General features: G+C 41.6%; 1 protein-coding gene across 1 annotated transcript in view; it reads right to left on the reverse strand.

Moving 5' to 3' along the window:
* The window catches only part of LOC134467652 (dynein axonemal heavy chain 9-like), a 296718-nt gene that overhangs the window by 279428 nt on the left and 4790 nt on the right, over positions 1-12500 (reverse strand). The window contains exons 4-9 of the mRNA XM_063221491.1: positions 11562-11692; positions 9505-9716; positions 6608-6706; positions 5781-5927; positions 3624-3791; positions 2549-2665 (exon numbers count right to left, since the gene is read on the reverse strand). Of these exons, the coding sequence (XP_063077561.1) occupies positions 2549-2665; positions 3624-3791; positions 5781-5927; positions 6608-6706; positions 9505-9716; positions 11562-11692 (874 nt within the window). The remainder of the gene's footprint in view (positions 1-2548; positions 2666-3623; positions 3792-5780; positions 5928-6607; positions 6707-9504; positions 9717-11561; positions 11693-12500) is intronic.

Genomic DNA, 12500 nt, shown 5'->3' on the forward strand with positions numbered 1-12500 from the left:
GGGAAAAAAGTCTCGATAGGCCTATGACCTAAAACAAAACATTCCGTATTCTAGTGCTAGGAATTGACAAAGTCGGGGCTAAAATCCATTGCAAAGCCTCTCGAGAGGGCACGCAATCACGCATGGGTTCTCATCTCTTTCCCATTTAGTTTTCTGGTGAGCGAGAGGGGCTAAAGTTATAGCCTACTAGCCTGTGCAAAAACGCAGCGCATATGTCGTCTTAAAATAGTTACACAGATAAATAACTCACAGATGTAACAAATTTATTGACAAGTCTCCCAAAAACGCCACGCAATGAACTGATGGTAAAGTAGCAAGCACTGGGCTTGCAGGTGACACGGGAGGAGAGACGAGAAGGGCGAGGGGGAGGGGTCAGCGGGGGATCTCTGCATCTCAGCGACCATCTCACAAAGCAGCTGAGCAAGAACGCTGAGGAGGTTTTTAAAAAATTCCCCCAGAATGTAATAATAATATTAATATATTTCACTTACTCTTAAATTAAATAGAATTAAATAATAACTTAGCTGAAGATGAATAATAAAAATAAATACAAAATATATCAATATTTTTTTTTTATTATTACCCCCCCCCCCCCAAAGACGATGTCATCGTCCATCGCATCGTCTCACTGTAAACATCGTCAGCTGTCAATTAGGGGGACATCGCCCAAGCCTAGCGGTAGGGATGCACAGACCGATACTGGTATCGGTATCGGCACCCGATACTGCTCATTATACTCATACTCGTACTCGTCAAGCACTTGCCGATACCAGGAACGATACTGCTATTACAAAAAAATGCAAGATGCAAAAAAAATGCAAAATCTAGTCATGTTCTGTGGACTTGAAAGCAGCATGGAAAAAAGTGCCACCTCATACATTTACTAACATCTAAATCTACATGGAAATGGAAAATAAAAATATCACAGGTGGGAAAAAACAAGGCCATGCACTTATTTTCATTATATTTTGGTGGTAAAAGGTATCGGTATCGGTACTCGGTATTGGCAAGTACACACATTAATGTACTCGTACTTGTATCGGTTTTCAAAAAAGTGGTATCGGTGCATCCCTAAAAGGCAGTAGATGTTTCCAGTAAGCTGTATAGATATTCACTCTGATTACAACATGTTTTTTTCCAAAACAAATTTGTGTTTCCCCAATGTGAGGAGTGGGCAAAATAGTGGTCCTAATAAGGAAATCATTTTGATGCCCACCCCAGCTCATCCCAATGAATGCCATGTGAAGCTCTATGGGGTCAGGAAATGATAGAGGTGTGCTCCCAAACAAAGTTTAATGGCACAGTGCTTCTAACCTGGTTCTCAGGCAGATGGATGTTTCTCATCCTCACGAAGTGGGACGAAGATGCACAAAGCACTGTAACCTGCATGTGAGACAGGCTACAGTGCTTCCACTTATCTTCTGTTTGGTCTAGCACCTGCGCATTCTCTGACTTGTTGAAGCCGTATGGGGGCTCCTGAATTGTCTTGACCTCAACACCCTTAGGAGAACCCCTGCCTGCACATGCCCAGAGCACTGACTAATCTAACCACATAAACAAGCCCATAAAACGCATCAACAGCAGGAGAGCTAATTGATCTCCCACCACCATACCCGTTACCTCACCTAAAGCTCTCTGAATCAATAGCGCATGAGTATAGAATAGAATAGAATAGAATAGAATAGAATAGAATGGAATAGTATACAATAGAATACAATAGATTACTAGAGTAATTAATAATTAATAATTCCATACGTTTGACTCCATGATAGAGTAATTTGACTCTCCATAGTGTTGTAAACACTATCTGGATTTATATATTATATGGTTATGCTCAGAGCCGCTGACATCTTTGGCTGGGGCCGAGAAAAGTCATCTGAAAAGGCCCCTTCACCCAATACATGCCATGTAATGAGGACCCAATTCTAGGCCCCCCACTCTCCCTGGGCCCGGGACAGCTGACCTTTGGTTCCCCCTTCCTTGTCAGCTTCCCAGGTTACTCTGGCAAAAGAGTGGGCCCAAAAAGGAAATCATTTTGATGCCCACCAGAACTCATCCCAATGAATCCCATATGAATCTGTATGGGGGCTCCTGAGTTATCTTGACCTCAACACCCTTAGGAGAACCCCTGCCTGCACATGCTCAGAGCACTGACTGATCTAACCACATAAACAAGCCCATAAAATGTATCAACAGCAGGAGAGCTAATTGATCTCCCACCACCATACCCGTTACCTCACCTAAAGCTCTCCGAACAGCACATGCATTTAGAATAGAATAGAATAGAATAGAATAGAATAGAATAGAATAGAATAGAATAGAATAGAATGGAATGGAATAGAATAGATACAATACTAGAGTAACTTTTAATAATCCCACAGGAACTTGAGGAATAGAACATAATAGAATAATTTCTACATAATAATTTCACACTCCACCTCTTCAATGAAGTTGACAATAAGGTTTACCTTGAAGCCATGCTCTAGAGTCTAGAGTCTAGACCCTACACACTCCACCTCTTCAACTAGGTTGAGAATATAAGATTTACCTTGAAGCCATGCTCTAGACCCGAGACGTCATCAAACGCTTGGCAGAAGATGGCGCCCAGGCGGCGATCGGTGTCCTCCACTTTACATTGAAACTGCTTCACATCACTTTCAAAATCCTGTGAGCGACAAATCAAAAGAGTATAATATTATATAATAGTTATATAGTTTTTCTTCAAACCTAATTCATGAGAGGGCATGAGCTAATGGTAAAGGAGAGATGGGCTTTAGATCACAAGGTTGCAGGTTTGAATCCCTCCCTACCTCTCCTTTTGGATAAAAGCATCAGCTGTAATGTAAAAGTAGCATCTTGTTGTTGAGGTCAAGGCAGTAGCAAGGTGTGTCAATGATGGCTTTGAGCCTCTCCATGAAGTCCTCATGATATAAATAATCCAATATAACAATCTCCATGAAGTCCTCACGTAACATTGTTGTCGAGATCGAGGCAGTCGTAGGGTGTGTCGGTGAGGACTTTCAGCCTCTCCATGAAGTCCTCATGATAAAAGCCTCATACATATGTATAATGTAATGTAATGTAATGTAAAAATCTTGCCTTGCTGTCCAGGTCTAGGTAGTCGTAGAGTATGTTGGTGAGGACTTTCAGCCTCTCCATGAAGTCCTCATGATAAAAGCCTCATACATATGTATAATGTAATGTAATGTAATGTAAAAATCTTACCTTGTTGTCCAGGTCTAGTCAGTCGTAGAGTGTGTCAGTGAGGACCTTGAGCCTCTCCATGAAGTCCTCATGATAAAAGCCTCATACGTATGTATATTGTAATGTAATGTAATGTAATGAAATGTAATGTAATGTAAAAATCTTACCTTGTTGTCCAGGTCTAGGTAGTCGTAGGGTGTGTGGGTGAGGACTTTCAGCCTCTCCATGAAGTCCTCATGATAAAAACGTCAGCTAAGTATAATGAAGGCCTAATAAAATGTAATGTAATGTAAAATCTTACCTTGTTGTCGAAGGGTGTGTCGGTGAGGACCTTGAGCCTCTCCATAAAGTCCTCATGAGTGCCAGCTAAGTACAGTATAATTTAATGTAATGTAATGTAATGTAATGTAAAATCCTACCTTGTTGTCGAGGTCCAGGCAGTCGTAGGGTGTGTCGGTGAGGACCTTGAGCCTCTCCATGAAGTCCTCATGCAGCCACTGGACCTGCTGGCTCAGCGCTCGGCCCCGGATGCCCCCAAACTCCAGCTTCTCCAACTTCATCATGTCCACAGCCGTCAGCAGCAGGGTCTGCAGTGGAAGATTAGATTAGATTAGATTAGATTAGATTAGATTAGATTAGATTAGATAGCTTTATTAGTACCCAAATGTAGATTTGGTTTGCAGACAAGTGATCTCTACTCTTACAAGACAAAACATCTTAAATAAAAATAAACATTGCACTTAGCTGATACTTTCAATTATTCAAAGCGACTTATTTTTCAGGGTATTCATGGTAACAGCCCCTGGAGAAATGTGGGGTTAGGTGCCTTGCTCAAGGGCACTTCAGCCATGGATGGAGATGTAGGGAGAGGCCAGGGGGGATTCGAACCTGCAACTCCTAGATTCAAAGACCAACTCTCTAACCACTAGGCCACGGCTCCCCACTCCCCGACTCCCCACAAAACATCTTAAACATTTAGGACACACATATACAAGCAATCCACAACGGACACTTAGTCAATACCAGAAAGTTGTGCATCCTACTGAAGGGACATAGAGTCACATAGTGACAAAAATAGTATCTATAGGACCCTTATACATAAAACAAATTACCCTAACACAGGAAACTATTAGACAGTAAAAAAAAGCCCATTGTCGGCCTCGGCCTTGGCTCAAGTGGTCTGCAGTAGAAGGGGAAAATCATCAGAGGTTTGCTTTAGTAAAGCAGAGAGTAGTAACGCTTCTACGTAGAAGATCACCACAGTTATCCAATAAAATATACCCAGTATTGGCCTTGGCCTTACCTCAAACGATCAGAACAATCATCAGAAGTATAGTTTAGTGAAGGAGAGAGTACTAACACTTATTTTCATAAAACTAACAGAGTACTAACACTTATTTTTATAAAAGAGTACTACACTCTTTTTCTGTTCTTGCTGATATTATGAGAGTATTATAAACTTACTTTTGACTCCATGATAGAGTATTTTGACTCTCCACAGTGTTGTAAACACTCGATCTGGATTTATATACGGTTATTCTAATGCCTCCTCTGCCCCTTCTTCTTCCATTTCAAATGCATTCACTGAAGCACCCTGAACTCTACATTAAAGGGACACGGTGCAGGAAATGGTCAGAAAAGGTACTGCAACTATGCTGCTCATTGAAATTGGGCTGCCTATTGCCAAATTTGATCTTTACAAGAAAGTTGAATTACGTATTAAACAAATATTTTCTAGTATGGTCCAAGTACAGTCATTTTTGCAGCTAAAAATGGCTATTTTTGGAAATTCAAAATGGCGGACCATGGAGAAGATCCCCCTTTTCATGTATGAAAAGTGCAATTTTTCCAGTCATAATGAAAACTTAGAATTTGATGCTGGTGGTAAGTATTCATGAAAAAGGCAACATTGGTGAATGGGCAGCATAAATTCTGGAAATAAACAACCAAAAATCTCACACAGTGTGCCTTTAAAGATGTACATTTTGAATGTGAATGTGAAAGGTAGGCTCACACTCTCCTACTAACTACACCTAATACTTAGAAGGGTCACCTCCAAACATGTACAACTCAGCAATAATGAAACCAAACAGGGCACACAGCAAGATCGATGCTGGTTTTCCCTCCAATTTAATTCTTAAGTTTAATCCTTCTCTCCAAAGTCTCTACTTTCTGAAGTCTTAAAACAAAATATTAAAACGCATTTATAAAGTTGCGATGTGAGATTCATCTGAAGTGCACAAAGCATAGCCAGCCCCACTCATTCACAGACAGACAGACCGCACTGCATGATGGGAAGTCTACCAGCACTCGCTAACACTAATTTCCCTCCGGATTCTGCTCACAGGGAAGCTGACAAGGGGGGAAGACCAAGGGGTCAGTTGTCCCGGGCCCAGGGAGAGAGAAGGGGGGCCAAAACTGGGTCCTCATTGCAAATGATGTATTGGGTGGGGGGTGGTCCTTTTTAGAATTCTTTGTCCTGGGCCCAGCCAAAGCTATCAGCGGCCCCTTGGCTGCTCATGATTTTTTTTCCCCATTTTATTTCATTTTATTTTATTTTATTTCACTGCACTTGCCTCAATGGTCTGCAGTCGGTCAATGAAGCGATCCAGCTGAGCGAACACCATGATGGGGAGGAAGTCCCAGGGCTTCACTTCCTCCTCCGCCTTCCCGGCTCTCGCGGCGTACTGGCTCAGGCAGCTCCGGCGGTCCTCAAAGGTATTCTTTAAAAGTTTTAAAGGGTTGGTTGTGTCAGTATGATTGTGGATTCTTTATTAAAGTGCAGAGTTATAAAGTGAGTAGGATTGTGGAGTGTGTAGGATTGTGGCCTGAGTAGACCAAGGTAAGCATTGCAAATATGATGCTCATTCCAACTGTGCAGCCTACACCCAAAATGATAAATACTGTAAATATGATTGTAGAATAAATATCTCACATGTAATATTTCATTAAGTAATACTATTCACTAGTATCACAAATGCACAGTACATTTTTTAGCTAAAAATGTCATTACTGTACTAGAAATCCAAAATGGCGGACATGGAGAGGAGTTTTGGTGGTGGTACCAAAAGACTTTGTGAAAAAGGGTGACATTTATAGCTGAGTAGCATGCATTCTGAAAATAAACTACTGATTGCTAGTACCTTAATGTGGAGCAGGGTGTCCATTGTAATATAATATAATATAATATAATATAATATAATATAGTAATATAATATAATATAATATAATATAATATAATATTAGATAGGACAGTGAAGAGCGACAGGAAGCAAATGTGGAGAGAGAGACGGGGTAGGGATGGCAAATGACCCAGGCCGGATTCGAACCCTGGGTGCAACCCTTGGGCATGCAAGTCCATATGTGGGGGGCTTAGCGTGCTGCGCCACCACCAATTCTTTACCTTTAGGTGTCGCAGGGTGTCCAGGGTGGTCTGGGCGCGAGCTAGACTTTCCGTCACCTCCCCTTTTAGGATGTCCTCAGGGTTCAAGTAGCTGCGCGCCTGTAAAGAAAATAAATTACTTTTAAGTTTAATTCAAATCATCAATACTCTGTAGGCTACAGCCAGCCCTGTAAGTAATTGATGACCATTATCTGCATGATCACTCTTTAGAAATACTTTTAAAAATGATATTAATCCTCTGTAGGCTACAAATGACTACAGGCAAAACATTTACAACCAATTAGAAAAGAATTTTAATTAGCAAAACTGCATGCAGTGCTTATATAAAATCTGCCAAATCGTGCAGAAAGAAATACTGTAATAACTTTAATGACTGAATAATTATTAGTCAATTCTCTGCTTGGGTGGGTGGGTGTTGTTGTGGGGACAGTCAGAAACTGAAACTCATGTTTTCCTTTTGTGTTTGTCCTCATCTCACCCCAAGAGACACACCCCTAGGGGACAGGCAGAGTCCTAAACAACACATGATTACATATGATTGTGCTTTCTCCTTGTCTGCCTCAGACATCAACAAAAGACACAATCTGAAATAAGAATATACAATCTGAATACGGAGGTGTGTGTGTTCACTAAATGAATATTACCAAATCCTCAACCCAGAACCTGTATTATAACAAGTCTGTTGTTCCCAAAGTGGTGATGACAAAATCTTATTTAAGGCTCCCGTAAAAGTCAAAGCAATGTTGTTACGATGTACGTATGGTTTTCTTCATCAAAATGAGTTGGACCTCCGGTGTTATAAATTGCTGTTTTCAAGCCGACCAGAACAGTGCTGGTGGTCGTTCCCGCACCAGCTGCATTCGGACCTAAAGGGCTCACCTGGGAACCATCCGTCTTCACCCCGGGGTCTGAACTTTTCCATATATGACCATCGGTTAAAAGAGCACTTCTGCCAATTTCAATATGCATTGTATTTCTCACGCTACCCTTGATTTGTCAGTATCCGATTATGCTGCATTTTTCGGCTCAGCCCTTTCTGAGATCTAATGGGGGCAGACTTTGTTTACATTAAAAACCTTCTTAACATAGAATGCTCCAAATATGAACGCTGTTTGCTAGATGTATGCTGATGTTGCACAACCTTTTGGGTGTTATTGGGAATATATCAAGATGTGTTTTTGAAATCTAAACAAACTCTGCCCCCATTACAATGACCAGTATCTCGGAAAAGGCTTAAGGAAAAAAAAAATCTCAGATACTGCCAAGTCCAGGGTAGTGTCAGCATTACAACATCACGTTTTGCACGGTTCATTTTTTTTGTTGGCATCACAAACCAACTTTCTGGTTCCTGAACGCTTTAACTTGCAGTGTGCACATGCCAGCCAGTTCAAGATTAGGTGTGTGAGAACAGACACCAGCACGGTGCTCTGTCTGTCTGCACGTGTTTAATGTGACATTCCAACCTCCAAATGATCCAGTCTCATAAACTACCTACAACTTCCAGTGGCATTGTGAAACAACACTCCACAGCACAAAAGTGCACTCTGCACACTGCACACAATTGCATTTATGCCTCACCCGTGCAAGGGGGCAGCACCAAATGTTGGCACGGTGCTCTGTCTGCCTGAACATATCTAATGTGACATTCAAACCTCCAAAAGATCCAGTCTCATAAACTACCTCTTGGGTGAGGAGGTTGCATGTCTCCTGGCGGGAGATCCAGTCTCATATACTACACTGTTATCATTATTATTATATTAGCAGTAGCAGTATTACCAAAGAGTTTCTTAGTAGAGAAAGATCATTCAAGCTCTGCCCACCCAACACAAAGGAGTGTGCTCAAGTTCGATCACCAAAGGGGCCGTTGTCCCCTCCTTCTTCTTCTCCTTATGTGGCATTTGGTGACGGCTTGCATAAGATGTGCGCTACCAACATCTACAGCGTCAAGGGAACTCCATTTATTCTCAACCTTAAGTCTCCAAAGGTCTCCTAAAGGGGCGTTCACCTGACATCACATGGATCCAGGAAATGCACATGCTTGATGTAGTATCTTACTCTACAAGACAATTCTTTGGTGTTACCTGTTGTATGAGCCTGATCTCCGAAAATTCTGTGCTCCTGGACACGGATGTTAAGGACACAAAATCTGTGTCCAGGAGCACGGATTTTGTCAAAATTCCGTGCTCCTGGACACAGAATTGTTTTCTGTGCTCCTGGACACAGAAGTGCTTTCTATAGGCTATTACCACAGCACTGTGTAACTCTATCATTAGAAAATACATACCAAATGCTAATTCTAACAAAATAATGCTATAGCAATTTAAGTTGTGACCAAAACATTCCCTAACCTTAACCTGTCATTAAAGACATATTTTTGAGAAATATATTTTCCAGTTGGTTGCTAGGCAATTGAAATCATATAATGAATGAAAGAAAACTAGCTGTGCCCAGATCAAAACAATCCCTAACCCTAACCTGTCAGTAGGAAAAAAACATTTTGGAGAAAAAATATTTGAAATTAGAAAAATCCTGAGAAAACACAAGACTGTGGAAACATAGAGCTGTGGGATTGGCCTATAGACAGAGCACTTCTCTGTGTTAATCACGGAAAACAATTCCGTGTCCAGGAGCACGGAAAACAATTCCGTGTCCAGGAGCACGGAATTTTGGCAAAATCCGTGCTCCTGGACACGGATTTTGTGCCCTTAACATCCGTGTCCAGGAGCACAGAATTTTTGGAGATCATGTTGGTTGTATGAGTAGGTTGCATGTCTCCTGTAGCAGTACGATGATCCTGGCGGGAGATCCAGTCTCATACACTACAGTAAAACCTATTCTATTTATTTTATGATGATGATGATTATTATTATTAAGAGTATGATCATTATTATTATTACCTGTTGTATGAGTAGGTTGCATGTCTCCTGTAGCAGTACGATGATCCTGGCGGGGGTGTTGTAGTGGCGGGAGTGGGCCCACACCAGGCACACCATGTGCATCAGCGGAGCCACGTGACCCTTGACCTCGTTAAACTCGGCGTTACCGATGTCCTCAAAGAGGCGCTCCAATGGCTTCAGGTGGATGTTGATGTCACGAGCCTCCTCCAGGGCTGCAGAGTGACGACAGGAAATTAACATTGTTACATTAGCTGTAGCTGTATATGATGGCAACTGGTGGCTAGCATGTGTTGAGGAATGTATGCTGAGCACTGGAGAGGTGAAACTGAACTTCCTGCATCCTCATGGACCATCTCCATCCTTCACTTTTCCCTTCAGACCAGATAGACTTGTCATGGATCATCAGGATGTGCTTCTGGTAGTGGAACCTAACTGCAACGGGACGTACTTATACATTATCTACAAAAGACACAGCTGCTGCTTCAAATGCACTGGTAGAGTACAAAATGAGAGTGTAGCCATTGATTATCTCTTTAAAGTACGGTAAAGGGAAGATGACACAGGTACACAGAGAATGAATGTTCAAACATTCACATATCATCATTTGGTGTGTATAAATGGACATCTGCCTTAGTTTCTGAAACCTGGGACCATGGAAACTGACCATTTTTGTATTGTTTTTGTTTTGTCATGTGATGCTACTATGGTATTACCATATTATTAGTAAGTGGTCTGTATGATGCCATATTTGTGAGTCAAATTCTCTCTGAAATGAATAAAGAACCGAACACCAGCATTTGAGGTGTTGCTAATGACATTGCCGGCTACGTTTGGACAAGGAACTGGCCATTTTAAAATATAGTTTTTTTAGATATTCAATTTTTAATTTTTCAATTTATCATAATTCATATTCTGAGAGTTGTTGTATTCCAAGCTGATTGTGTAATATGTAGAGCCAGAAAAGAGCTTTCAAACAACACCACAGGCATCTTTTTGTGACTTACACTGACTGATATATTCAAGGCTGAATGTATAGTGTCCTACCCTAAATTGTGAACCTTTCCTAGTCTGTTTCTCCCTTAATATTAGTGTCAGATTCAAACCAATGCAGTTCTGGGGTGCTACCTTGCTACTAAAAAGGCACACCAAGTATGATTGAAATCCGGATGGGTCGGGTCCCAAAGCGTCTGATTTCACGTGAAATGACCCTTATATTACACGACATCACATCACATCACATCACATCACATTACGCTACATCACATCACATCACATCACATCTGAATATTGCCCCCAATCTCATACATAACATTTCAAGGTCCATGCATTGTTTTATTTTTGTTTGAATAACTGTTAATATGTGAGGGGCATAATAAAAGCTGACTTTGTTTCCTGGCCTCAGGATGTGTATGAAACTCCCTTCTGCCCCAGCTGTTGATTTGAAATGACCTATGTAGACTACAAAGTGATATTATCACATTACATTACATTTGGCAGAGCCTCTTCGAGGGCTTCAGAGTCAGGACACACAGTGACAAATGGGGTGTCAATTTAATTTTTTAAAGGTGCACTGTATAATATTTTGTAGTAGTTTATTTCCGGAAGTCCTGCTGTCCATTCACATATACAAGCTTTTTCATGAATATTTACCACCACAATCAAATTCTATACGTATTCGTTATGTCCACCATTTTTAATGTCCAGGAATAAACATCTTCAGTTATAAACTTGCTATACTTTGGTCATACTAGTACAAGTAAATATTGATTGTTACATTTCTAGTGATGCCAATGGTAAATATAACCTGGTGTCTGTTAAAAAAAACCAATACTGTGATAAAAAAAGGAAACTAATCTCACTCAACAGTAAAATGTGTCTGTTTCCTTTTTGTTGTGACTTTGGGAAGGTCACAAATAGCATCTTTTGTGTTTTTGGCACAAAACATGCTACAAAAAAACGACCCACTTACGGACTGACTGACTGACTGACTGACTGAAATATTTACAGTATGTGCTATACATGAGTTTGGACAAAGATGTTGTCAAAGCCATCATCACCTCTGTTGACGTCTTGAAACATGTTGTGGAAGGCGGGGTAGTAGCTGCTCTCCATAGTATCCAGCAGCTCCATCATCTTGGAGACTTTAGAGGACCTGAACTGGCCCTGGATACACTCCAGATCTGCATATCTAAACACACAAAAACAACACATCAAGCTGTAAACATCAAAGACTTTACTAATAATGATTATATACAAAGAAAGTACTAATACTAATAGTGTATGAAGTGTATCTACTCAAGTGGTGTGTGTGTGTGTGTGTGTGTGTGTGTGTGTGTGTGTGTGTGTGTGTGTGTGTGTGTGTGTGTGTGTGTGTGTGTGTGTGTGTGTGTGTGTGTGTGTACCTGTTCCTCCAGAAGGTGATCTCCTCGTGTGGTGTGGGGGTCTTGCCCCCCTGTAGTGCTTCCCGTGTGTGTGTGTGTGTGTGTGTGTGTGTGTGTGTGTGTGTGTGTGTGTGTGTGTGTGTGTGTGTGTGTGTGTGTGTGTGTGTGTGTGTGTGTACTCTACCTGTTCCTCCAGAAGGTTATCTCCTCGTGTGGTGTGGGGGTCTTGCCCCCCTGCATGTGTGTGTGTGTGTGTGTGTGTGTGTGTNTGTGTGTGTGTGTGTGTGTGTGTGTGTGTGTGTGTGTGTGTGTGTGTGTGTGTGTGTGTGTGTGTGTACTCTACCTGTTCCTCCAGAAGGTTATCTCCTCGTGTGGTGTGGGTGTCTTGCCCCCCTGTAGTGCTTCCCGTGTGTGTGCGCAGTGCTGGTGTGTAAGGAATAGTAAGGAGTTCAGGGCTCAGGGCTCTGATGCTCTGATGCTGGGTAGACCAGGGAAGTAAATAAGCAGGGGGCAGCGATGCGTAACGCTAGGGACACATAGCAGGCGAAGAGAGGCGAAATTCAGTGCTCCATTCTGACAGCCCAACCGTCATCAGATCAAATCGAATGAAATATT

This window comes from Engraulis encrasicolus, chromosome 17 (assembly GCF_034702125.1).
Source record: "Engraulis encrasicolus isolate BLACKSEA-1 chromosome 17, IST_EnEncr_1.0, whole genome shotgun sequence".
Lineage (NCBI taxonomy): Eukaryota > Metazoa > Chordata > Actinopteri > Clupeiformes > Engraulidae > Engraulis > Engraulis encrasicolus.